General features: G+C 42.7%; 1 protein-coding gene across 2 annotated transcripts in view; it reads right to left on the reverse strand.

Moving 5' to 3' along the window:
* Nucleotides 1–16,340: 16,340 nt before the first annotated feature.
* Nucleotides 16,341–27,095, reverse strand: part of FCHO2 (FCH and mu domain containing endocytic adaptor 2) — a 74,529-nt gene continuing 63,774 nt past the window's right edge. For both annotated transcript variants that reach the window (XM_072138715.1, XM_072138725.1), the window contains 7 exons: nucleotides 26,338–26,449; nucleotides 24,437–24,592; nucleotides 23,995–24,127; nucleotides 20,627–20,826; nucleotides 19,268–19,332; nucleotides 18,708–18,872; nucleotides 16,341–17,616 (listed from right to left, as the gene is read on the reverse strand). In XM_072138715.1, the coding sequence (XP_071994816.1) occupies nucleotides 17,594–17,616; nucleotides 18,708–18,872; nucleotides 19,268–19,332; nucleotides 20,627–20,826; nucleotides 23,995–24,127; nucleotides 24,437–24,592; nucleotides 26,338–26,449 (854 nt within the window). In that variant the 3' untranslated portion in view covers nucleotides 16,341–17,593. The remainder of the gene's footprint in view (nucleotides 17,617–18,707; nucleotides 18,873–19,267; nucleotides 19,333–20,626; nucleotides 20,827–23,994; nucleotides 24,128–24,436; nucleotides 24,593–26,337; nucleotides 26,450–27,095) is intronic.

The raw sequence follows: 27,095 nt of genomic DNA on the forward strand, positions 1-27,095 counted from the left end.
TGATTTGGCGAGATCTGTGCAGTGCTGTGTAATCTGTGTGCGCTATATAAATAAAGAATTATTATTATTATCGACCCTCTCCGCCGCCAGCTGTAACCCCCTTCACGCCACCACGCGACATGAAGGTGGTGTTAAGGGGGAAATAATCATTCCTGGCGGTGTGCAAGGCATTGCGATTATTTCAGGTCTTCAATGCCAAAACAAAAATGGCATACAGGGTCTAATACATCTCCCCCAATATGTACAGAGGGTACGGGAAGTATTTAGACCCCTTTACATTTTTCACTCTTTGTTTCAGTGCGATGTTTAATGATCTTACCAATTTGCTGCAATGATACAGAGTGAAAATTTTAAAGGGGTCTGAATACTTTCCATACCCACTGATCAATATGTTGTCCTTATGAGTCCATCCCCAGCAGTGGATACAGTCCGTGAAACAGGACCTTGTATAGCTGCAATATTCCTGCTGTTGTCGATTGAGTGATTATGGCTCTGTAGAGTTTTTTCTCTAGCCCACAACATTCCCGGGTTGCCTTTAGAGAAGATCTACCATCAAAGCAGAGGGAAGGAGGACACAGTGTAACAGCCTGTGAATCTACAAGACAGAGGGGCTCTAGAAATGCCCCAGGAGTCCTTCAGACTCATTTTCATAATTGTAAAAGTTGATTTTAGAAGGACGGAGGCGGAGGATATGAAATATAAGAAGATTACCACAGTCACGGTGCCTGGATCTATGAGTAATGTCCCTGGTTTATCATGATGGATTTTGATGGTAGATTTCCTTTGAATTAATATGTTTCCTCTGTCTTTGGGGATTTCTATTATTGTGTGAAATAGCAGAGCTGGGTGTCATAGGAAGATACAATTGATCCACAGAGAAGCTCATTTGCATGGGTAAAACTTTTTTTTTCTAAAATAATTGATCACTGGAAAATGAGAAAAGTACATCTGAAAATCTTCAAGTGGATGAACTATGATTTAATTGTTGGGGGGACAACTGACAGAGCCCCCACATCTGGCACCACAGAAGTCTGCAATACCCCTTTAGCTGCCATGTATTACTGATTCCCTAGAAAGGAGCTCAGGATGAGCTGTGGGAATTCCTTTGCTTTTAGAGGAACAGGCTGTAGAAATTAATGGCTGCTGTCACGTGTCTTGTAATGTGTAGGTTTCCATGTTACATATGTTACTTGTAATCATATTTCTCCTTTAACCCTGCTTAACAATAATATAATATGTGGTTTCTGAGAAATAGATCCATGCTTCATTTTAGGGGGAAGAAGCAAACTAATAATCTGTAAAAAAAAAAAAAAAAGTGTCTATCTACTGGTATCCTTGGAAAGCACCTGACCACTATGTATAATTATAACCTGTAAGTACAGAAGTGCTATAGAGTATTATTATTTCTGCTCATGGCTCTGTGCTTGTATGATGTGGCTGACAGCGCCAGGCTTCAGGGTGCTACTGGTAATGCCCAGGTATAAATAGCTCCTTACACTGCGATATATTTAGGTAGGACACGTGTGAGGAGCCGCCTGTGGCCTTCACCAGGAACAGGACTAGACCTGCATCACGTCACACATTGGGCAAGCCCTGACCTTCAGCTGCGGAAATTTGCATTCAAGTATCAAGGGCGAATTTACAATTAAAGGGAAGGGTGACACAGCAGGGCGTCCGGTGCCTAGCGCCTGCTCTGTTTGTTTTCCTTGTCATGTAAGGGCTGCACAGCACTGAGAAGTATCCGAGCTTCCTAGGAACAAAGAGACGGTTTTATTAGTAATTCTCAAGTTGCAAAACTATAATGTGACTGGTAATCCATGATGTGCCCGAGTCATGCCAGGGCACTGCACCTCTGTAGCCCAGACACCTCCTGGCTCAGGTTGTGGTCTATATAACAAGCTCAGTTCTGCTTCCAAGATTGTCAGCCATAAAGTGGTCAGAGGTGACCTAAGAACTGGCCAGAAACACAGGTCACTCACCAATTACTATCCATAACATAGAGATGAGAGAAATTCACTGACAACCTGCTTGTGCAAAACAATGGGCCAGGTAAGTAAATCTGCCCCAATGACCCAGATTTACTAAATCCCCTGCACCAGTTTTCTGTGGGACTTTGCATATTCTTTCCTGTGCAAACTGCTTGTACAGGTATTTAATAGTCTGAGACACATAGTCTGAGACACATATGTGTCGTGGTTGCCCAACACAACGCAAAAGTCTGCACTAAAATGGGCGTTCCGGTGCTCATTTGGACCATGCCCCATATTTTTCATGCAGTGTCCAACAGAATTATGTCACACACCCTATGTTAAAGATGCATCAAATAAAAAGTGGTGCACCCTGTCGGGCCGAAGGACCAGAGGAGGCACCTGAGCATCGGAAGCAGAAGAGGACCTACGGGGGACATCGGAAAAGTGCGTACAGTGTTAGTTTTTTTTTTACTAAAGGGGCAGGCTGGCTATATACAAGAGGAGCTGGCAAGACTATATACTACAGGGGCTGGCTGGCTATATACTACAGAGGGCTGGCAGGCTATATACTACAGAGGGCAGGCAGGTTTTATATTACAGGGGTTGTCAGGCTATATACTACAGGGGTTGGCAGGCTATACACTACAGGGTTCTGACAGGCTATATACTACAGGGGGCAGGCAGACTTTATATTACAGGGGGCTGGCATGCTATATATACTACAAGGGGCTGGCTATATACTACAGGGGGGCAGGCAGGCTATATACTACAGGGGGCTGGCAGGCTACATGTTGGGGTGGGGGGCAGGCTATACTCTACAGGGGGCTGGAAGGCTGCATACTACAAGGGGCTGGCTATATACTACAGGGGGCAGGCAGGCTACATGTACGGTGGGGGGCTGGCTGTATACTGGGAGGCTGTGACCAATGCATTTCCAATCCTCAGCTTATACTCAGGTCGGCTTATACTCAAGTATAAACGGTACTTTATATTTCTGCATCTATAAGTCTATCATCTATCTATAAATCTTTCATATGTATCTTCTATCATCAATCTCCCACAGTCCCAACCCATCAATCTCCAACATTCTCCTACAGTCCCATATTACAGATACTTACCTACTACTGTGTGTAACTACAAAGTGTTATTATTGTGCAGGGCTAAAGCAGCCTCTTGCGGACTGTGACTGTTCATAAAATAGTTTATTTTGGGGCCCCACTTTTAGTTTTACCTTGTCTAAACCGGTCCTACTTGAAGGTATCATAGGGGGAGCAGATCGGCTTCTGGGACCAAATTAACACGAAGTAGAGAGAATAAAGATATTTATGCAAATATTTTCCATTCCATTTATGTGAGTGGTTTGTTTTATCAGCCATCATTCTGCAAACCCTGTTCAGATGAAAGGGACGGGTGACAGCTCCGATACATTAGGACTTCTGTGTACAGAACCTGTCTGGGCAATTTAGGACACTAGATCACCCACAGGTCCTCATGGGCCGGTGATTTAATATCCCAAATCACCCTGCATTAATTTTCTCTGTGATCGCATAAAATACAAAATTCATACAAGCAAGTGAAGGCGGTGTAGTAGCTTCACTGCGCAAGCCCCATACGTACAGTGCATGCACAATGAAGCCAAGGTGTTTTCCTGGCTTCAACATGAGATCTTTAGATGCGAGTCCAATTTGCCTCATCAGACTCACATCTGGGTCAGTATAACTGTTGTTTTTTTTCCTCAATTGTCACGTAAGGCGACTTGGAGCACTAAGGCCCCTTTCAAACTTGCGTTTTTCACGCGCGTTTTCTGCGCGTGCTTTTGACGCGCAGAACTTGCATTGCACTCTGACCCATTGTAACCAATGGGTCTTTTCAGACTTGCATTTTTTTTCACGCACACACGCACGTTTTTTTTAACGCACGTTTAAATCTCGACATGCTCTACTTTTGCAAGTCACGCGCGTGAAAAACGCACCATACAAGTCTATGGAGACGCATCAAAAATGCATTGCACTCTGAGACACTTGCAAGTGCAATGCAAGTACAATGCGTTTTTCACGCATCAATTGCCATAGAAAAGATAGAGCTCAGTCCTGAGTCCATTTCACGCGCGTTTTCTGCGCGTGAAAAACGCATTGAAATTGCATTGAAATTGCATCAAAAATGCGCATGAAAAACTGAGACACTGAACAAACTCTGACTGAAAACTGATTGCACTCTGATGTAAAATGTGCGTTTTTCGCTGACTAAAAACTGATCACACCCTGATCAGACTCTGACGTGATCTGCAACGCAAGTGTGGAAGGGGCCTTATACAGACCTGTAGTTGGTTTAGGGTGCCAAATCAACCTGATGGGTTCTCTTTAATATGAGATGAACATCTTAAGATCAAAGATTAGTAAACGTACACAGAATATATAAAACATTTTTTTTCTGATTTTTCTATTTCATTATGTATTCCCTAAAGGTTTCAATGAAAATAGCAGATACAGAGACCACACTAAGTTTATCTTCTGAAAGTATGAGGAAAGGTGTGACGTATAATCACACGACTCAAATGCTTTCCTAATCTACAGAAAGGCTTCACTAGGAAAGTGCTTGAAGAACTGGTTTTCTTACATCAAGTGTGAACAAGTACTGCTATTGTATGAGGAGCCCTGGCCTAAGGAAGCAGAACATCATATCTGCCTAATATAAAGTGTTACATGTACACAGGGAAGGGTCCAAGGCAACAAATAACATGCAAGAGGTAGTCACCTGAAAAGGTTTTCACGTCACAGGTGCCCTTGTCAGGCTTAGTACGTGGGATTTCTTGCCTTATAAATAGGGGTTGGGACCATCAGTTGTGTTGTATAGAAGTCAGGTGGATACACAGCTGATAGTCCTACTGAATAGACTGGTAGAATTTGTATTATGGCTAGAAAAAAGCAGCTAAGTAAAACGAGTGCCCATCATAACTAATAAATCAAGGACAGTCTAAAAAATTGGGAAAACTTTGAAAGTGTCCCCAAGTGCAGCTGCAAAAACCATCAAGCGCTACAAAGAAACTCGCTGACATGAGGACCACCCCAGGAAAGGAAGACCAAGAGTCACCTCTGCTGCGGAGGATGAGTTCATCCGAGTCACCAGCCTCAGAAATCACAGGGTAACAGGGGCTCAGATTAGAGACCAGGTCACTGCCACACAGAGGTCTAACGACAGACACATCTCTACAACAACTGGTAAGAGGAGACTGTGCAGCAGCCTTCATGGTAACACAGCTGCTGGGAAACCACTGCTAAGGACAGACAACAAGCACAAGAGACTTATTTGGGCTAAAGAACACAAGGAATGGACATTAGACCAGTGGAAATCTGTGCTTTGGTCTGATGAGTCCAAATTTGAGATCTTTGGTTCCAACCACCTTGTCTTCGTGTGATGCAGAAAAGGTGAAGGAATGGACTCTACATGCCTGGTTCCCACCGTGAAGCATGGAGGAGGAGATGTCATGGTGTGGGGGGCTTTGCTGGTGACCTCATTGGGGATTTATACTGAACCAACATGTTTACCACACTATCTTGCAGCAGCATGCTTTTCCATCTGGTTTGCGTTTAGTTAGACCATCATTTATTTTTCAACAGGACAATGACCCCAAACACACCAACAGGCTGTGTAATGGGCTATTGCAAGCCAAGGACTGTATTTTTCTGCTACAGCCAGCTAATATACAATGCTGCTTATCATCTGATGGAAGGAGTTCATAGTCAACCTGTTGTGCAGTTAATCTCCTAATAAAGCAACCATGAGTTGTTTCCAAGATCTCTACTTGCCATGTGCGCACCTGGCCTGCTGCTACCATCAGGGGCCTCCCTCTTTACTATTTGCAGGGGATTTGTTACCTACAAGGGTAGCAACCCAGGGGAAAACTTTACTGTTACATGACCTCCCTTGTTCTTGCTTCACCTTATCAGCCCTCACAGGTATGGATGAGCCCTAGGACAAAGGCCCCCATGACCTCCATAGTACTGAGCTGTGCCCATAAACAGGATAAGAGTAGTGCCCATAAATACAGGACTAGGCCTCTTGCACATTCATTTTGCCAATGAACATAGCGGGGCATTTATTAAACTTTTGTTGCGAATGGTTGCTTAAACATTTGAAACTTTTGCGTGACTTTTCAGATGAGTTTTCCAGACTTAGGAAACATTATGGAGGACATTTATCCCATAAAATCCAAGTAAATTCAAGGAAATCTACCATTACCAAAAACTTTAAAATACTATTGTCTTGCCTTTTTTTCTCTAATCTTGACACAGCAGGATCTATGGGTGATAGGGTCACCCCTTTGGCCTTCATTGGGACAATCTGCTGCCAAAGAGTTTTAGTCACTTCGAAACAAGTTGTGCCATTTCGAAGTCAGCGAAAACTGGAAAGTTAGGCTGCCAGATAAATAGGATTTGTCAGATAATTAAGCAAATTAGCACTAGGTGACAGATTACCACCAATAACTTCCAGGTATTTGAAGGTGTTCTTTTAATCAGTGTCTTTCACAATTATCTCATTTACATTTTTACTCTGTACTTTAGGTGTAGTCAAACAACACAACGCTAGTGCACGGGGATCAGCCTTGGCCTGATCGCAAACGCGTTTCCAGTTAAACATACGCAATCGTGCCCACATTACACCCATAGGGCCTGGAATAACTGCACTCTTTGCCCTGTGAATAAACTGACCCTTTCTGTTACAGGGTTTTTGCATTGTATACAGATTACAAATTACAAGAAATGTGAACAGGGTTGAAGCAGGATAAGAAATGCATGGCTCGTTTCTCCTAGAAGCAGCACCATACCTGTTCACGGGTTGCGCCTGGCATTGCAGCTCGGCTTTATTGAAGTTAATGCAGTCTCCAGGTGTAACCCCATCAATTATACAAGTATGAAAGGATAATGATATTGATGGAACAAGCACTACAAGTGTAAATTGCTATTTTAATCTGTCGACAGGACATGCTGTGCTTTGTTCAGGTGATAGATTCCCTTATTGTAGAACAAACCTTTCTGAGTACAGAGCTGGCAGAGCGTGGACTTTATGTGTCACCTAAGGATGGGCGAGGTGAACCATGCCTAATTCTTTCATAGGTTGGGCACTTTACAGATGGGCATGAGAAACACCTACCTTACACATCAGTGTGGACAAGTGCGCTCCACCTCCAGAGTCTCCCCTAGAAGAATTTAGGGGGGCAAAAATCACCCCCTCTGTAATCAGGGTAAGAATAACAGCATAATATTTTGCTCATTTAGGCTGCATTCACACTAACGCAAGGGGGACGTATATACGGCCGATATACGTCCCCCATAGACGCAATGGGCTCCCTACGGGAGGCACCATACCGCTCCATACCCTGTGAAAAAATGCCGTGCGCCATGTATCCCTATGGAGAGGGGCAAGGGTGAGCAGCGCTCTCCCCCACCTCCTGTCCCCGCGCGCTGCCGTGTAGTGTGAATCCAGCCTTAAAGCAAGTCTTTTTAGCCAATAATAAAATCATGTAATTGATCTCGGAAAACAGTGAGGAAACAGAGAATCGTCCTGCAGAAAAGAGATTTTATCTCTTGCCCCATTATAAAATGAAAGTAACACTTCATGTGATAATAACTCTCATATGTCACATTCTAGGAATGAATTATCACCATCTGAAAAGGTTTTCAGATAAGAACTGATAATCATTTACCTCTGGGATATCTGTGCACCGGACACAATATAAACCATTAGTGGATGCTCTCTTCACACCAGCGGGTGGAAAATTTACTAATGTGTGTACCAAGACGCTCAGAGTAATGAAAGCCGTTTTATTTCATCCAGATTCCTGATATCTAACAATGGAAACAAATCAAGAGTAATAAGTCCGGTCCTGGTCCTCCATCACATGGCAGCAGCCTGGTTGGGATTTGTCTGCACTGCGGGCTCTGGACATCCATATGACGAGGGAGATTTATCAGAAGAGTCTGAGCAAATAAATCGGAGCTCAGCTTATACACTCACCGGCCACTTTAATAGGTACACCTGTCCAACTGCTCGTTAACACTTAATTTCTAATCAGCCAATCACATGGCGGCAACTCAGTGCATTTAGGCATGTAGACATGGTCAAGACAATCTCCTGCAGTTCAAACCGAGCATCAGTATGGGGAAGAAAGGTGATTTGAGTGCCTTTGAACATGGCATGGTTGTTGGTGCCAGAAGGGCTGGTCTGAGTATTTCAGAAATTGTTGATCTACTGGGATTTTCACGCACAACCATCTCTAGGGTTTACAGAGAATGGTCCGAAAAAGAAAAAACATCCAGTGAGCGGTAGTTCTGTGGGCGGAAATGTCTTGTTGATGCCAGAGGTCAGAGGAGAATGGGCAGACTGGTTCGAGCTGATAGAAAGGCAACAGTGACTCAAATCGCCACCCGTTACAACCAAGGTAGGCAGAAGAGCATCTCTGAACGCACAGTACGTCGAACTTTAAGGCAGATGGGCTACAGCAGCAGAAGACCACACCAGGTGCCACCCCTTTCAGCTAAGAACAGGAAACTGAGGCTACAATTTGCACAAGCTCATCGAAATTGGACAGTAGAAGATTGGAAAAACGTTGCCTGGTCTGATGAGTCTCGATTTCTGCTGCGACATTCGGATGGTAGGGTCAGAATTTGGCATCAACAACATGAAAGCATGGATCCATCCTGCCTTGTATCAACGGTTCAGGCTGGTGGTGGTGGTGTCATGGTGTGGGGAATATTTTCTTGGCACTCTTTGGGCCCCTTGGTACCAATTGAGCATCGTTGCAATGCCACAGCCTACCTGAGTATTGTTGCTGACCATGTCCATCCCTTTATGACCACAATGTACCCTGTAACATCTGATGGCTACTTTCAGCAGGATAATGCGCCATGTCATAAAGCTGGAATTATCTCAGACTAGTTTCTTGAACATGACAATGAGGTCACTGGACTCAAATGGCCTCCACAGTCACCAGATCTCAATCCAATAGAGCATCTTTGGGATGTGGTGGAACGGGAGATTCGCATCATGGATGTGCAGCCGACAAATCTGCGGCAACTGTGTGATGCCATCATGTCAATATGCACCAAAATCTCTGAGGAATGCTTCCAGCACCTTGTTGAATCTATGCCACGAAGAATTGAGGCAGCTCTGAAGGCAAAAGGGGGTCCAACCCATTACTAGCATGGTTTACCTAATAAAGTGGCCGGTGAGTGTATTTTATAAACATCTGTGGGAAGTTGAAAGCTAAGCTCTGATTGGTTAGAATTTTGCTCTCAGACACTTTTGATTAATCTCCCTCTATGTCCATAAGTACATCCTATTTATTGGAGGAACATGTCAGGCTGATTCAGACTCCCCCAAATGGAGAATATCTATGTAAATATATCACTTCATTGATCATAAAGAAAAATGACCATTATAAAAAAAAAAATCTGTGTTTAATCTGATAAAGCTATACAGTATATAGGATATACAGTATATTGGCACAGCTTAGTACCTGTACACTTGGGCCTCTTGCAGACTAGGGCTCTCTTGTCCTTTTTGTGGATCAGTGGGGGAGATTTATGAAAGTTTCTGTGAATCCATTGTATAAATAGATAGATCTATATATAATTAGAAAAGTAATCCTGTGCTGTAGGAATAAAAGAAGTAATAAATCTGAAAGTCAATAACAAGGTGACATCCAGGCTCATTACCCCTTGTTGAAGACTGTAGATACCAAGGCCTCATTCACACGAATGTAATGGGGACTGATATGCGGCTGCATTGACATCTATGGAGTCCGGTCACTGTGCAGTGAGAGCACACGTTGGCTGTGCATGGCAAAATATAGGACATGTCCTATACCTGGCTGCGTTATGGTGGCTGCCCAACTCTATGGAGAGGGGTGAGAAGCGCTCATCCTTCTTCCTCTCCAGCCAGCTGACGTGTGCACACATTCGTGTGCATCTACCCTAAGATGAAGTCCACCATGTCCTACTTTGGTCTTACTTCAGTGCAGAACAGTTAAGAGCTGAAATCATGCCTACTATGCTGCTATACACTCACCGGCCACTTTATTAGGTACACCATGCTAGTAACGGGTTGGACCCCCTTTTGCCTTCAGAACTGCCTCAATTCTTCGTGATTCAGCAAGGTGCCAGAAGCATTCCTCAGAGATTTTGGTCCATATTGACATGATGGCATCACACAGTTGCCGCAGATTTGTCGGCTGCACATCCATGATGCGAATCTCCTGTTCCACCACATCCCAAAGATGCTCTATTGCAGTGATGGCGAACCTTTTAGAGGCCGAGTGCCCAAACTACAACAAAGATCCGCTTATTTAAGTGCCAACACAGAAATTTAATTTGTGATTTATACTCCCTTCTCTGTCACAGTTTTCATTGATACCAGCACCTGAGGACACCAATAAAGCAGAAAATAGTCCCAGGTAGAGCTGTCACTTTAAAATACTTCTGTTCACAGCAAGTCCTGGGCTGTCCGAGACTGCAGGAAGATACTTGAAGGCATCTCTGGTGACGGCCTGAGTGCCCACAGAAAGGTCTCTGAGTGCCACCTCTGGCACCAGTGCCATAGGTTAGCCATCACTGCTCTATTGGATTGAGATCTGGTGACTGTGGAGGCCATTTGAGTACAGTGAACTCATTGTTCAAGGAACCAGTCTGAGATGATTCCAGCTTTATGACATGGCGCATTATCCTGCTGAAAGTAGCCATCAGATGTTGGGTACATTGTGGTCATAAAGGGATGGACATGGTCAGTACAATACTCAGGTAGGCTGTGGCGTTGCAACGCTGCTCAATTGGTACCAAGGGGCCCAAAGAGTGCCAAGAAAATATTCCCCACACCATGACACCACCACCACCAGCCTGAACCGTTGATACAAGGCAGGATGGATCCATGCTTTCATGTTGTTGATGCCAAATTCTGACCCTACCATCCGAATGTCGCAGCAGAAATCGAGACTCATCAGACCAGGCAACGTTTTTCCAATCTTCTACTGTCCGATTTCGATGAGCTTGTGCAAATTGTAGCTTCAGTTTCCTGTTCTTAGCTGAAAGGAGTGGCACCCGGTGTGGTCTTCTGCTGCTGTAGCCCATCTGCCTCAAAGTTCGACGTACTGTGCGTTCAGAGATGCTCTTCTGCCTACCTTGGTTGTAACGGGTGGCGATTTGAGTCACTGTTGACTTTCTATCCGCCCACTGAACTGCCGCTCACTGGATGTTTTTTCTTTTTCGGACCATTCTCTGTAAACCCTAGAGATGGTTGTGCGTGAAAATCCCAGTAGATCAACAATTTCTGAAATACTCAGACCAGCCCTTCTGGCACCAACAACCATGCCATGTTCAAAGGCACTCAAATCACCTTTCTTCCCCATACTGATGCACGGTTTGAACTGCAGGAGATTGTCTTGACCATGTCTACATGCCTAAATGCACCGAGTTGCCGCCATGTGATTGGCTGATTAGAAATTAAGTGTTAACGAGCAGTTGGACAGGTGTACCTAATAAAGTGGCCGGTGAGTGTATATCACTACGATGCTTGGAGTCCTGTCCCTGGCAGAATGTTTAGTCCATGAAATCCAGTGGCCACATGGTCTGTGATTCACAAACCAATTACAGTCATTAGTCTCTAACCTTTAGTTGTCCCATATTTAAATTATCCTCTATCCACAAGGGTCCTACTGCAGGGACCTCCAGGTCTCCTGAGAACTGAGCTCCTATTTTCAGTATTGGGTGGCATGCTCCACCCACTAGTGAGAATGGGATGCCTATTCTCTGGAGACCCGGGGGTTCCGTTCTTCTTCTAAGTGGGAGTCCTAGTAGACGGACCCTCACTAATCAGCTATTTATCCCCTATCCTGCGGATAGATTCTAACTTAGACTTGTGATAACCCCTTTAACCTCAGTATGTTAAAGGAACATTATTTCATGGAATAATGTATGCTGCAAAGCCTGAAGGGAGGAGCATGACTCATTATCAATGTAGTCCTAAAACCGTGCTAGAACCTATAGTCACGCTCCTCCCTTCAGGCCTTGCACATGGTGTAATTACATGAATCAGCTATGACTGAAGTGTTCCTTTAAACAGCAGTGTAGACAAATTCCATATAGTCATAAAAAAAAAATAATAAAAACAAGCAAAATAATGTTTGGTAAATTATGCATATATTACACGTTTATTACAGTTGCATCATAATTTGTAAAATTTACATTATGAAAAAAAAATATTTACATAATTGTTTTTTTTTTTGTAAGATAAACTTGTTTTGTTTTTAATTTACAATCAAAAGTAAGAACATTCCATAAAAATCCAGGTGTACTTTTATCTTTCAGTGTTTACAAAGTCGTCTAAACAAGAGGCAGCTACAAGGGTAGGACTGTGTGCAGAAGCAAGAGCCAGCTCGCTAGACACAGCATTTGGCAGATACCAGCATCGCCCTGTAGAGTAAAAGTTTCTTTCATTCGCTATAGAAATCGGTATGGCTTCAGTATTGTAACCTGCTCTTACCTGGAATATATTTTCCATTATGCATGATTAAAAGTGCTACGGTGTATACATATGACTAGGTTTACATAGCTCTGCATTGTATTCTTGCAGACAGAAAAAAAAAAAAAAAACATGATTAATCCTGATAGTAACTAAGTGAAAACAGATTACAATAGAGAGAACCGATAGTGTCATGTATTAGCTTCCCAAACTGTAGAGTAAAAAGTCCTCATATCGGCATTGCCCGTCACACGAGTATTGCTGGTTATATTGCTGAGAACACATGTAAGCATTGGTTATTGCCTGGTAGTAGATATCTTACCGGTAACTTATGTATTGTAGGTATTAGAGGGTAACTTTGGTTTAATATGTGCAGAATATACACTCAGAGCGGTGCTACAGGTTACATATAACACTGACTACTCTACTGAGTCGTTCACTTATAATGTAGAGGACCCACAAGCGGGTGTCATTATTACTATTACATTTGCAGGTATTAATATAAACATCCGATAATGACCGCGTTCTCCGTGCTATTGATCAGAGAATAACACAAAGGAACGGCAGCAGGGGCTCCATTACAAGACTGACGTGGACAGTGGCCATTATAATTTAGTGGGTTTATAGCTCCTGTCAAATCAGATTGTAGCCTAAAAAGGAAATGTATCATGTATTCACAAATAAGCGGTTCAGAAATTCTGCCCGTCCAAAGTCATTCAATCTGCTTGTGGTTACAAATTGGATGATCATAGAAAAAACTTTGTGAAAAACTTGATTATAGAAATGTGCACGTGTCTCCTTTTTCCTCTGTTTTACTTCCTTATTTAGGCCCCATGCACACATCCGCATAATAGCAGCCGTGAGCTTGCTGCAAAATCGGCAGACAACTCATGGCTGCCATAGACGTGCATTACATGCGGGTGAGTACATTTTTGTCTCACCGCACCACAAAGCATAGAGCAGGTCCTATACCTGCCCAGATTACAGCGCGCCCACTCAGCCTCCCTATGGAGAGGGGAAGGGTTTGCTGTGCTCATCCCCTCCTTTTCCATCCAAATTGTGGCTCACGTCCGCTGCTGCAGGCGTCTGCATGAGGCCTTAAGCTGTTTGCGCAAGTCAACTTCTGTCCTGTATTCACCGACGGCTTACAGACAGTCCCCTGTATAGTCTAAACTCAGAGAGCTGAATAATAAAAGGAAATATTCTTTAGTATCAAAAGGGTTAATCATTAGCCTCCTTATCTGTCTGAGATGAGCTCATTGCTCATCAGGGTGCATTCGCACATGGCAGTAACGCATGCGTTTTTAAATGCATCAGAACAGCTGAGAAGAGGAGATTTGCCCGATTACGTAGCTGTTAACATTGCGATTATGCAGCTATGTAATGAGGCAAATTTCCTCTACTCAGATGTTCTGAAGTGTTTGGAAAACGCAAGTTCACCGTTATCACCTGCTCTATTCAGTTCTGAAATAAGGAAAAAATAGCTTCAAATATTTAGATACTCTTTAAAGTAAATTTACCACCAAAACCAAGCATGATAAACCAGGGACACTTACTCATAGATCCAGGGACTATGACAACTTCGTATATTTGATATCCATGGCCTTCTTCCTTCTAAAATCAAGCTAATGAGCCAGAAGGGCTACCGGCTTTAATCTCACATAGCGGGAAGCACTTCGGGCTCATTAGCATAATTGTAAAAGTTGATTTTAGAAGGAAGGAACCCTGGATAACAAACATTAGGAGATTACCACAGTCACGGTGCCTGGACTATGAGTAAGTGTCCCTGATTTATCATGATGGTAGATTTCTGGAGACCCGATGTATATATACTGTTCTCTCTAGCGCATAGTTCAAAACTAGAAACTTAGACCCCACACTGGACACAACACAGGTTGCGTTTCTTTAAATATGGAGTAACTATAGTGTCCAAAAGTGCAGACTATACCAGAAGAGTTCACTTTGTAAGTGGGAAGGATTCTACTTCAAAAAGCAGGGCAGTATCCAAGACAATCATTATGTCCTGCATCCCACGGCAGTACTTTACGGCAGCCTGAATTCAGTGGGCGACTCTCTGTTGGCTGTAACGTGTTCACCTTTGCATATATACTTACATAATACGGCTCCTACATAAGGACGCACCTCTTATAAAAAGGTAGTGTTTAGGAAACCCAATCCCCTGCTCGATCTCCATGTAGCACCACAACCTTAAGATCAATAAGATGTTGTATCCTCTATCATCCGCAATTCTCAGCCCCCCTTGAATAAAGACCATTTGATGTGGAGTGGTCTTCTAGTATTAGATATGCATTACTGAGCTTTGATGAAGGGTTTTGTGCAGAAGGCTACTAGGCTAAAGGTTCATACCAGTCCAAACAAAGCTCTGGAAGACTCACCTCAATACAAATATCTGTTGTGCAACATCTATTTTACAATCCTGATGAGGTTATCACAGCCAAGTCTGGAGAATGTAGTGTTTAAGTGTCTGGGGAGTTGATGTTAGGGCAGTGGATCTATGGTCTATAAAAGAACAATGCACTTGTATGTTCTCACCCGGGTATTAATGTGGCAGTACTACCAGGAGTGCATAAAGTGTACGCTTCTACGAGTTTTATTATTGTCTACAAGAGAATTACATACAATAAAACGGTCTTGGGGAGTGGCCGGGATCTTGCAGAGGGGTGCACTGAGGTCAGCAGGAGGCGTTTAGTAGTTTGCATACATCATAATAAACTAGCCCTTATAGTAGTAGGTTCACAACAGCTGGAGAGCCACAGGGTGTCGACTGCTACAGTGTACAACCACACATAACAGGGGTAACAGGACCTGATAGGGAAAGGCACAGATGTTAATGTATATAAAAAGAACTTCAACCCACTTGATCTAACAGTCTGTAACTTAGTAGGTTTTTTATCTTGGCCGCAGTGAGGACGACTAGCTACAGCACAGATTTTGGAATGAAAAGCAAATAAAGGGGGAGGATAGTAAGAAAGAATCATTTGCTCTGATGACACATATACTACCAAGTGTCTTACATTCACTTGTACGACAGATCTATGCGAAGTTTATTGAAGAGTGAGTGACCCTTTATAGAATGATGGCTGATATGGAATTCATGTTGCCGCCCACTTTTTCCTGTGATTGCACTTTAGTATTTCATTGAAATAAGCCATAAAATAAGAATTAAAACATAAGTTACATTAAAAGTGTCTGTATGCAAAGCACATTCCTCTAGAATAGAAGGGAACAGGGTCTAAATGTAATCTTATGGATCTGACACCTATAAACAATGAAAGCGGCCATTTTGTGTACTTTTTAAAGGAAACCAGGGACCTTATTTTCAGTTAAGACAGGTTACAGAAGCCCATTACAGCTGCAGTGCAAATCTGCCTTTCCGCTTTTGCATTACACTATAATTGTGAGTTATAACTTACTTTGCATCCTGACAGAATCATCTGTGTAGTCCCTGGGGTTGGGCTTTGGTTTGTATTCATTTAAAAAAAATGTGACTTGTCTATGCTGCAGACTCCTCAGCTCTCAACCCCCACCTTTGTGCTACTGTACAGCTCCTCCCTCCTGCTCCTTCACAGAGGTCACAACATGGTGCGCTGACATCAGTGGGAGAGAGTGGGGAGCTGTACAGGAGCACAAAGGTGGGGGATGAGAGCTGAGGAGTCTGCAGCACAGATAAGTCACGTTTTTTGAAATAATTCCAAACCAAAGCCCAACCCCTGGGACTACACAGAGGATTCTATCAGGGTGCAAGGTAAGTTATAACACACAATTATATTGTATTGCAAACGCTTAGAGAAAGCAGAAAGGGATCTTTGCAATGTAGCAGTAATTGGATTTTGCAATCTGTCTTTAGTGAAAATGAGGTCCCTGGTGATAGGTTCCCTTTAAAGAGGTTGGTCACGAATAAGAAACCTATTGTCAGGTAAAGAGCCTAATAGTATGACACATATCATACTTACAAATTTCTCTCTGAAGCAGCAGATCTTCCTGGGATGTCTCAAGCCCTGTTGGCCAATAGAGGGGCTGTGCAGTCATTACTGTATGTACACACCCTCCATGATAACCACTCCCAAACAGTTGTTAGAAGAAGACATTTATGCGCCCTTCCAACCACCAACATGGGAGTGGCTATTAAAGTATGGGTGTGTATAATACACAAAGTCCTGAGTCTGGCTCCCAACGGGTAACATGATACTGCCTCCCACTAACTACCAGGATACTTTTCGGGGTATGATACATTTGACCACCCATTGGGGTCTTATACTTACCCTGGTAAAGTTTCTTATTAGTAACCAACCCCTTTAGGCCACTGTTACCACCACCTTGCTTGTACATCAGTCTAAAAAATGGCTGCCTCCACTGACTAGAGGGTTATGGGCCCAAATTAAAGGGCTTGTACCAAGATGGAAACTTATGATCCATCAACAAACAAGGTCATAAGTGTGGGGGGATTATATACCAATCAAATGGGACTACTGAAGATAGGTGGGTACAATGCTTGCCTATCTCCTACAGTCTCATAGAAGTAAAACGGTCAGATATTTGCTAGGTAATCCGTTTAATATTGGTACAATCCCTTTAAGTGGTGGGACAAGCTATATACTCTGATCTTGAGAGCTGAGCTAATGAAGGAAAAAAAAAAGTAAATAATATATTGGACTATTTACATTGTATAAAACATTGTATAAATGTAGGTTCGATTGCTTCTGCAAATTTTAAATACGTTACAAAATGTAACAATGTATTTCTTCTCGGATACAAAATGGATTTAGATCGGAAAATGTGACCTCTATACAAATACACAGAATCTACCACATTTTTTTTTTTTAACCAGCAGACTTAACTCCCGACTGCAGAAAACTTCAGTGCTACAAACAAGGTCCATAAGATATTCCACAAAATGACTAAAAAAGTGCATTTTTATGCTTTGTAGTTGGCAGCAATATAGAAATACCTTCTAAACAAGTCAAAAATTAAAAATATATATATATATAAATCTATAATTAAAACAGCATGTGGAAGATTTCCGATAAATTAACAGGAAAGCAGTTTCCTTATATCCCATGATTTAAAAAAAAAAATACATTAAATTAAAATCAACAGTCGGCCATGTATTTTCCTGTAAGAAAAATAGAAGAGAAAGAAAAAGTTACTGCATGTTTGCAAATCAGAGGTTAAAATCAGAGAATTTCGAAAGAAAAAAAACTAACAAAAGTAAAAAAGTAAAAAAACTAAAGCCTAGATTTCCTGCAATGGACTGAATATTAGCAGATGATATCACACGTTAAAGTGACCAATTCCAAAGAATGTGTGGGAATTATTGTGCGCCAGATACTAATGTCATCTCTCCCCTCCCTTTGCACTGGATATATTAAAGGGAACCTGTCAGTTAAAACTAATCCACACTAAACAAATCTTTGAAAACTGCTATTATACAGCAGTACAGCTACTTAAGACCACCCGACTTACAGACGACCCCTAGTTACAAACGAACCTCTGGATTTTGGTAATTTCCTGTACAAGAGCCGTAGGCTCCAATAAAAATCTATAACAGTTTTCAGAGGTGCCAGTAATTAATATTTATTGTTAAACCTTATGACAACCCAACTTTTTTAAAAATCCAATAGTCATAGAGACTGAAAATTTTTTGACTGGGCTTACAATTATAAAATATACAGTTCCGACTTAAATACAAATTCAACTTAAGAACACACCTGCAGAACCTATCTTGTACGTAACCTGGGGACTGCCTGTATTGTTAATCCCCATGACTAAAAAGTTCCTCAGTCTGTTTGTAAAGTTGTCTCGCCATCTATGGGTGTTCATGTTGTTCTAGTTCAGCCGCACTCCAGCTTCCTGATTGACAAGGAGGCTGCTTTCTCTTCAGCAGAGCCAACTCGGCCCTGCTACATCATTTACATGATGGCTGTGTGAGTCACTGAAGAGAATTCCTGATGTAGGAGTGAATGTGGAGTTGATTGGCTGAAGAGAAATCAGCTCACCCATCCCTCAGGAACTCTCTTCAGTGAGAAATTAGATGGAGGTGCGGCTAACAAGGAAAAACATGATCATGTTAAAACACAAAAGATGAACTGACATGGTTTCCTTTTTCACTCAAAACAGATAAATTATTTAGGCTAAAATAAATAAAAAAATAAATATAAAAAATATTCAGTGATAAAGTCACATCATAAAGTTAGGGAACTGTACCTGTGCCAAACCTCTTCTTCACTAAAGAGAGACGATAACCTGTTCCGACAAGCTCAATGTCCACTCCAGACAAGGTGCTCCCATCACTTATGAACTGTACAGCCATCGTGCTGGGGTTACTAGGCCCCTCTGTTATATCAAATTTTGCCCTGAGTGATCCTGCTCCTATAACAATACACAAATATGAGAAAGACACAGACACACAACCACCTACCTAACAGAGTGCAAATAACTAAAAGTGATACAAACATGTAAAAGTCTAAAAAAAGACACAGGAAAGTTGACATTGCTCACAAAAGGTTAAGATTAGCTTTTGGGTACAATATTTGGGAAACTTGGGTCAGACACCTGTGAAGTTTGCTATTAAGCTCCTCGTTAGAGAAGGTGACATTCTCTAGAGCCAAGCATTTCTTACATTTATGAGTAGTTTATATGTGGGACTAAATCCTGGGAAACCCACTAATTCTTAATTAATAAAGAGCAAATCCCATTCCGACTATCTTTTATAAGACACATTACATATTATACCCATCAGGAGACACAGATTATAAATGACTCACCTCCGTTTTCTGATTTTTCTGAAATCACAGAAATTTTCCAAAAAGCTTTCATCTGTTCTCCATTCCTGAAAGAGAAGAACATTTTTGTACGGGTGCCAATAACAAATAATGCAAATGAATGCAAAGAAATGGCAGTGAAGACACTGAAGCTCAGGGGAGGGCAGTCTAGATGAGCAACTACAATCTTCCTAGACGCTGATGATGTCTTACAACAGCCTCACAAGGCTTGGCCAGCAAATGACTATGGAAATATATTTGCATTATATGCCAAACTGCAATCTAATGTGCATAGCTTAAAGGGAATGTCATTTAAGATGCCAATTTTAAAATAAGATTATTTTCTGGTTTTCTTTCGGCCCCACGCGCCCATTCACGCGAGTGCACTGGGCTCTGGCCCCACACGCCCATTCACGCAAGCGCACTGGGCTCCGCCCCCCCCCCCACGGCCATTCACACGAGCGCACTGGGCTCGCCCCCCCCCCCCCCACGGCCATTCACGCGAGCGCACCGCGCTCCGCCCCCCCCCCCCCCCCACGGCCATTCACGCGAGCGCACTAGGCTCTGCCGCCCCCCCCCCCACGGCTCTTCACGCGAGCACACTGGGCTCCGCCCCCCCCCCACGGCTATTCACGCGAGCGCACTGGGCTCCGCCCCCCCCCACGGCCATTCATGCAAGCGCACTGGGCTCCGCCCCCCCCCGCCCATTCACGCAAGCGCACTGGGCTCCGCCCCCACACGCCCATTCACGCAAGCGCACTGGGCTCCGCCCCCCCCACGCCCATTCACGCAAGCGCACTGGGCTCCGCCCCCCCCACGCCCATTCACGCGAGCGCACTGGGCTCCACCCCCCACACGCCCATTCACGCGAGCGCACTGGGCTCCGCCCCCCCCACGCCCATTCACGCGAGCGCACTGGGCTCCACCCCCCACACGCCCATTCACGCGAGCGCACTGGGCTCCGCCCCCACACGCCCACTCACACGAGCGCACTGGGCAAAGCCCCCCCACGCGAGCGCACTGGACTCCGCCCCCCACACGCCCATTCACACACACTCTGCTCTACCTCAGTCATATGCCTTTGACATTACTACAGGTCCTGTAGGCAATTACCATGTTGGGACAGCCAGAGAAAGCAGTACAGAGCTTCCGTTCTCAGATTAGGTGAAACGCTTTAGGAGCCCTTCACTCGATCTCCATTACAGCAGTCAGGAGGGTCTGAAAGTGCTAGATCCTTGGACTATAAGACGCAGACACTGTTTGGCAAGATTTTATCTTTTGAAAAAGTGCTTCTTATATTCCAAAAAATATGGTATGACACCAACACCCTTAAAATAATAAAAATGCTAGAAGCCTCCTTACCATACTGCAGTGGGAATTGACTGCATGTTTGTTACGCCTCCATCAACTGGAACCACAACCTGGATGTTGGACAACGCACTGGGGGCTGCCATAGACTCTGGGTTATATTTGTAATCTAGTCTAACATCAGTAGTGTTTGCATTACACTTCCAGTACGTAGCGAGATTAAGAGGAGTCGACTGGATCCCATTGGACGACACCTAAAATGAGAAGATACACTCACAGAATGACTGTGGTTCATTGGTGCCTGAAGTCAATTTCTGCAGTTCTGTTAAGCGCTTCTTTAAATGATATGTCTAGAAAAGCTTTACATAACAATTTTTACTTAGTTTTTTTCATGACATGCGAGACTAACTTGATAGGATAGTTTTAATTTTTATTAAAAATTCTATTTTAAAATTTTATGGTAATTGACTACAAATGGGAAAAAATGTTATTTTTATTTTTGTAAAAAGTAGTGAAACCAAATAAACTTGCCAAAATATGTTATAAATATGGAGAGCATTATTATGTCACCCTTTCCCAGGTTCAGCTAAAGATGCAGAGGGTGCAGGTACTTCTGCAAAGTGAAAGCCTTTCCTGCAGCTTCTGCTATATTCTGCTTTCAGTTGACAGGCTGGAGGAGGGTGCACTTCAAACACCTATACTCCTGCACCCTGGCATCTAGAAACACAATAGTGTCTATCAGATTAAACAGGAGAGTCTCCCCTTTACTATGATATAAGGATTGTGTATAAATGTTTCACAGAACCTGAGATTTCCATTTAGAATCGAAGATAGAAAGCTGTAAATAAAAATCTGCATTATTTTAGTACAAAACTGTGACGCATCGATACACAACCCATATATCATATTAGAAGGGGAGATTCTTCTAGATTGTGTTTCTAGGTGCCAGGGTTCAGTAGACATAGCCATTTGAAGTTGGCCACTGTCATGACGTTTAAAAACGTCCTTTCTGCATGCGCAAACAGGATGTATTTAGCCGTGTGGCAGTCATGAAGGGGTTAATGGGGAAAAAAAAACCCAACCTTTTTTGATCTCACCAATTGGCTGCAATGAAACAAAGAGTGAAAAATTTATAGGAGTCTGAATACTTTCTGTACGAACTGTATACTTTATGCCTATATTAGTTGAATATTAATTAAAAAAAACATAGGAAAAATTGTCCAGGCAACCTCTGATGGCACCAGGTCAGGCTGCCCGGGATATAATCCATGTGAATATAAATGTCTTAATTAATATTAATTAGTAATCGGATGCTGATCTTACACAAACATCCCTGTCATACAACTCTGCAGCAGCAGTTCCTGCTCTGCTAACTGAATTTTTGCATAAATTATTGGGAAATATGATCTCAAGATTAAAAAATTGAATATTCCTATTGTCCAGCTGGCAACAAGTGTCCCTGTATTCTGCTGGTGACTATGGAATCAGGTCTATCAAAGAAAATGTCAGTCGTAGTATGGGAGCTTCAAACCACTACAATTCATAAATAATAGACAATAATAATATAACTAAGAGTTAAACGGCCCCAAGATATACATAGGACTTACATCAAGGGGAGCAAGAGAACATGTCCGTAATATAATTAAAGCTAAAAAAAACAACAAATGGGAAGGTTCTTAAGCCGATCCTGCGCTACTTCTACCTGCAAAGGACTTTATGTTACTGTTATGTTATGTGACTTGAGGCTAATGGCATCAAAATGGCACAAAAAGAATGTAGATGGATTGTCCCACTGGTTACTATGTCCCCGATTGGATAAAATGAAGCACTTAGTTTTGCTTATTATTTGTAAGACCATCTTGCAATTATGCTCCAATTCAGTTCTTTTGCGTTATTATCCTATATATGTAGAAAGTTTAAACTTTAAAAATAGCTTGGGTTTTGTTATTAATGCCTATCATTTTTGGAGTAATTATAGTGAATGACTCCGTGGGGAACCATGGGTATCAGTGATCGCGTGGATTGGAAATATGAAGACAGAGAAAGGATTGTCTAGTGCAGGACAAGGTCTGACGAGAAGAAGAAGATGGAAGATTTCTAGTAAGCACTTTAATATTCACTAAAATGTACTTTCATGACTTAGGATTTAGTATCTGTGTCTTTTGATCACCTTGAGTGTTATAGCTAGAATCAAGTGCAGTATAATTATGGAGCTACAATACTAGCACAATGTCACTTTTTTGCACAATTTTTTTTCTCCACTTGTCTCGCTTTACAATGTCTATAATGATTCTTATTTTATTTATTAATATTATTATATGAATAAATGTTCACTTATTGGGTTGACATCGTAGGCTTAAGATGTGTAAATAACTGAGGTTATGAACTGTGTAGATGACAACACACTCTATTCATGTGCAGATATACAGAAGAATGTTTGTTTTCTCCACCTTTGTTCTGTTTTATATTTCGCTAATACTTAACCCTTTTTTCTTTCTTCTATCCCTTTTTATCATATGATCTGAGGCACTGATGGAGTCTCCCGATCTCCAATGGCGTTGTCGGACCTCAGGATTGCGCTATAGCATGGTGGTGCCTGAAGTGGGGCACATCAAGACGCATGCGCAGTAGATCTCAGTCGTCTCGGTGAGATATTATTTCATTTCCCAACCTGCACCTCCTAACCATTTGTCACACTACTTGAGGACTCTGGGTAAGGCACTTGTCTAGTTATTTATGTCTACAGTTCTTTACGGATATGATTACTGTAAGCGAAATATAACATGTTATGTGGGGATTTTATATTTCTTACTCCGACATTTCCTGGGAGGTGATTTTATTTCAAGTAGTGGCAGTAGACAGAAATTTACTGGTTTTCTGATATTTTGTTTTAAATAAGAACAGTGTTACACCTTTTTCTTTTTGGTATTAAGAGTTAAACGTGTTGTGCCACTAAGAAGTTCTGTGCCATACTCATAGGAGAAGTGATAGATGGCCCATAGAAGGAGGGGTGTTCTGCTTGTACCTTCAGCAATAATGGGTCATGAAAAAGGCCATCTGCGGAGACTTGGGGGGGGGGGGGGCGCAAATGCCTCAGGCAGTACATATGTACACATGTACTACTTTGAGTCCAGAACATCCCTTGAGCGCTGATCGCACACAAATAAGATTATCAGTGGGATTTTCAACCTGAAGAAAAGACCCCTGACCTGAGCTTCAATCACTTTTTAGGGACTTCCAGGAAAACTACCTACTGCAGCCAGGAAAAGCTTTTTGCCAATTGGGGCACTTAAAGGAGTTCTCTCCTGTTTTTAAAGCAGACAAGCCCTCTGAGGTTATTGGGCTCCAGATAAATTCTTAAACCACTTGCACTTATGGACATTATAATGTACAGAAAACATGTGCCCCATAGACTTCTTTACCTGGTATTTTAAGATGTCTACATTATAATAAGAGGCGGATGGGTTCTGCTCGGAAGACTTCTTGAGGTAGGCAGTAACTGCTTGCATATTCATCCAGAAGTCTTTGCAGTTATTGTCGCTTTGTGAGGGATCACTGCAAAAAAGAAACGGCCATCTTTTACTCTTTCTACTTTTATTTAATTTGTATTAAAAGTTATGTGTAAAATATTCCTTGTCTGGATATGGGCATCTATACGCTGTCTTTTGAGAGTTTTTTTGTCAATTCCATACTTTATGCGCACACACATTTGCACACAACTTTGTGTGAGCTGACTGCCCAAAGTGCAAAACTCACATCATCTGTATGTCAGAGGGTCTCACACTGATGACACACGGGCTGCAAGCGACGGATGCTGGGTCCGTTGTTTGCGGCCTGAGAAATGTAGAAAACAGACCCCCGTACCTGTATAGCAGTTGTGTATTTGGCAGGATCTGCTCCAGCTTGCTGGTGTTCTTTAACCTGAAGCAGAGCACGGCAGGCGATGGGTTACTTGTGAACACTTTAATGATCCCACTTGGGAATGACACAGTCATATCACCAGTAATCTTCACAATGCACCTAGTGGGGGAGCACAATGATAGTTAGGGAACACGGATACCTGCATCATCAGCTGCTGAAATATCTTGCATCACTCATTTCCTAACTGGAGACTAAGCCGCCATATTCCACATTTTCAGGGTGACCCTATAGTGTTTGTGCTGGATCGGAGGAAGTAACAACTAATGTGAGCGGTTTATCTTATAGCCTCTGCCTTTTTTCTTATATATTTTATCTATATAACCCTTAGAGAAGCTGAACCCAACCCCCAGCCAGAGACCCAAGACTGTGGAACAACGGGCCCCAGACTTGGGCTGAATCCCCCTTCCTCTGCAGCATTCCTCCTCTTTTCTCTTCTCTGCCTTGGCTATGAGGGCACCACATGGCTATGAAGCCTGCAGACGTGATGATGGCACGTTGCACCTGCCTGCTGCAGAGCCATGAGCACAGCTGTGGCAGAACAGAGAGCCTGCTGCGGGGGAGGTAACAGGCAATAAGAGGGTGGGGGCTGCAATAAATGGGACAGTGTATGGGGTGGCTGCTGCAGGAAAGAAGGGGCATTATAAACCATGGGGGATTAATTATACTTTGGTGGAACACAAGGGTTGGGGTACAGGCAGGGTGCACAAACTTAAATTTCCACTCTCACATTAGTTGCGTGCAGCTGGTCCCTGGTTACTACCACTACCTTAGAGGATGTGTCCAGTCACCAAGCTGTTACACCACCAAAACACAATACCCTGCTGCATATAATGTTTACTCTTGTGGCTTTCCACTGTTTAGCTATTACATTAGCTGTGATATTATGTCCGCTTCATGCTAATTGCACCTACATGGACAAGCAGGCATTTCTTCCAAGCTAAGACACCACCCAAACACTGAAAGACCAACTAATTCCCCCAGTATAGTGTATAGTATAAAGGGATGCACTGGGATCCATAGGGCGCAGATATTTAATGAATTATAATATGACATGGCAGGTCCACTTTAAGAGGTAGAAAAGACCCAGATCATTGTCACACAACATCCTGGGATGGACGTATTCAAAGCATTACAACTAATGGATAAAATGGAAATCAGATGTCTTTTGCATGTCTATTCTCAGGTTGCCGGTGATGGATAGCAGTAACACTAGGAAATGATTGACCAGAACAAATACTGCTACATTCTCTCTCACATACAGGATCAGACTAATCCTTACATCTGAAAAATGAATAAGTAATGTGACGGATCCTGGCTGCTGATAACATTTGTGCTGCTCAGAGAGCGCCATAGCCGGTCATGTAAAATCCTAGATAATTCCTAGTAATTCATGACACAGAAAGATGGACAGACCTGTGCTGGTAAAGGGCAGCAAAATCCCAACTGGTTTAACACACTAGATTAGGAGATTATCAACTAGGAATTACACATTAAATATACTGAAACCTAACATTACAGATATGGCTACGACACAGTCACTCTTCAGGGTTAGTATACTTTACAGGTCATAGTGAAGTAATATCAATATGACAATCAACAGCGCTATGGAATATGATAAAGCTAAATTAAGATTATTATTAGAAGCAATCTATGTACACATAAAACAGCTATTGGAAAGGTCAGTGCCCTATTATAAGACATTTCAGCTTTCAAGAGCAGATTTGATAATAAAATAAGTGATCTAGTTGGTTCCATTGCACAACATCGAGGATTGTCACGAGAACGATCATTAGACCATTCAAACACTTACGGTTTTTATCTCTAGTGAAATCAATGACACTTACTTTGCAGGGTCAGCACCTTTGAAGTAAGCATTCACAGACTCAGAAAGTGCCACAGCAACAGGTAGTGTGTCCTGACTTCCTAAGGTAACGGGGCTAGGACCCCGGGATATGCCTATAATCAATCATTAGAAAGGAGACCGTTAGTATCAACCCATTGTCAAGTAATATAAATCATTTAGGAGAAAGCAATAGGTCCCTTAACTTCCTTCAACAATGGCAGAAATTCTTATAAAGTACATAAAAATTTGTGTTTTTATAAGTTAATCCATAGCAATCCACTAGCCCTGTAATGGTAAGGCAGCTGTCAGGGAGGCAGAGGGTAGCCACAGAATTTGCCTTGAATGTCTGATAGATCCCCCGACTTGCTGACTATAGGTGCAGTATAAATGGATATGGACTCTGTTTCATTCTATAGAAGAGAGACAGCGGCTTCTGGGACTCCCGCAGAAGTGAATACAATGATCCAGGCATGTGTGCAGCCATCAACACCATCAAGCCTTGCAGCTCAGCCATGCTCCTATCGTCTCACAGCAGAGGGCTCAGCGTGAAACGGCTCAATCTCGCTGCTGCCTGCTCTCAGTCATTTCCCTTCCACTATGTGCAACACTCACTCACTGCTCAGCATTTCTAATGATTCTTATTCTCCCAAGCATTTTATGTATAATACTCTCCCTGGCATCACTTATTGCAAGTGTAGCTATGCAGTGAGAATGCAGAAGGGAGGGGAGCAGAGCTATAGTTATGCTTGTGCATGTGAG

Source organism: Engystomops pustulosus, chromosome 1, assembly GCF_040894005.1.
Source record: "Engystomops pustulosus chromosome 1, aEngPut4.maternal, whole genome shotgun sequence".
In the NCBI taxonomy this organism is placed as follows: Eukaryota; Metazoa; Chordata; class Amphibia; order Anura; family Leptodactylidae; genus Engystomops; species Engystomops pustulosus.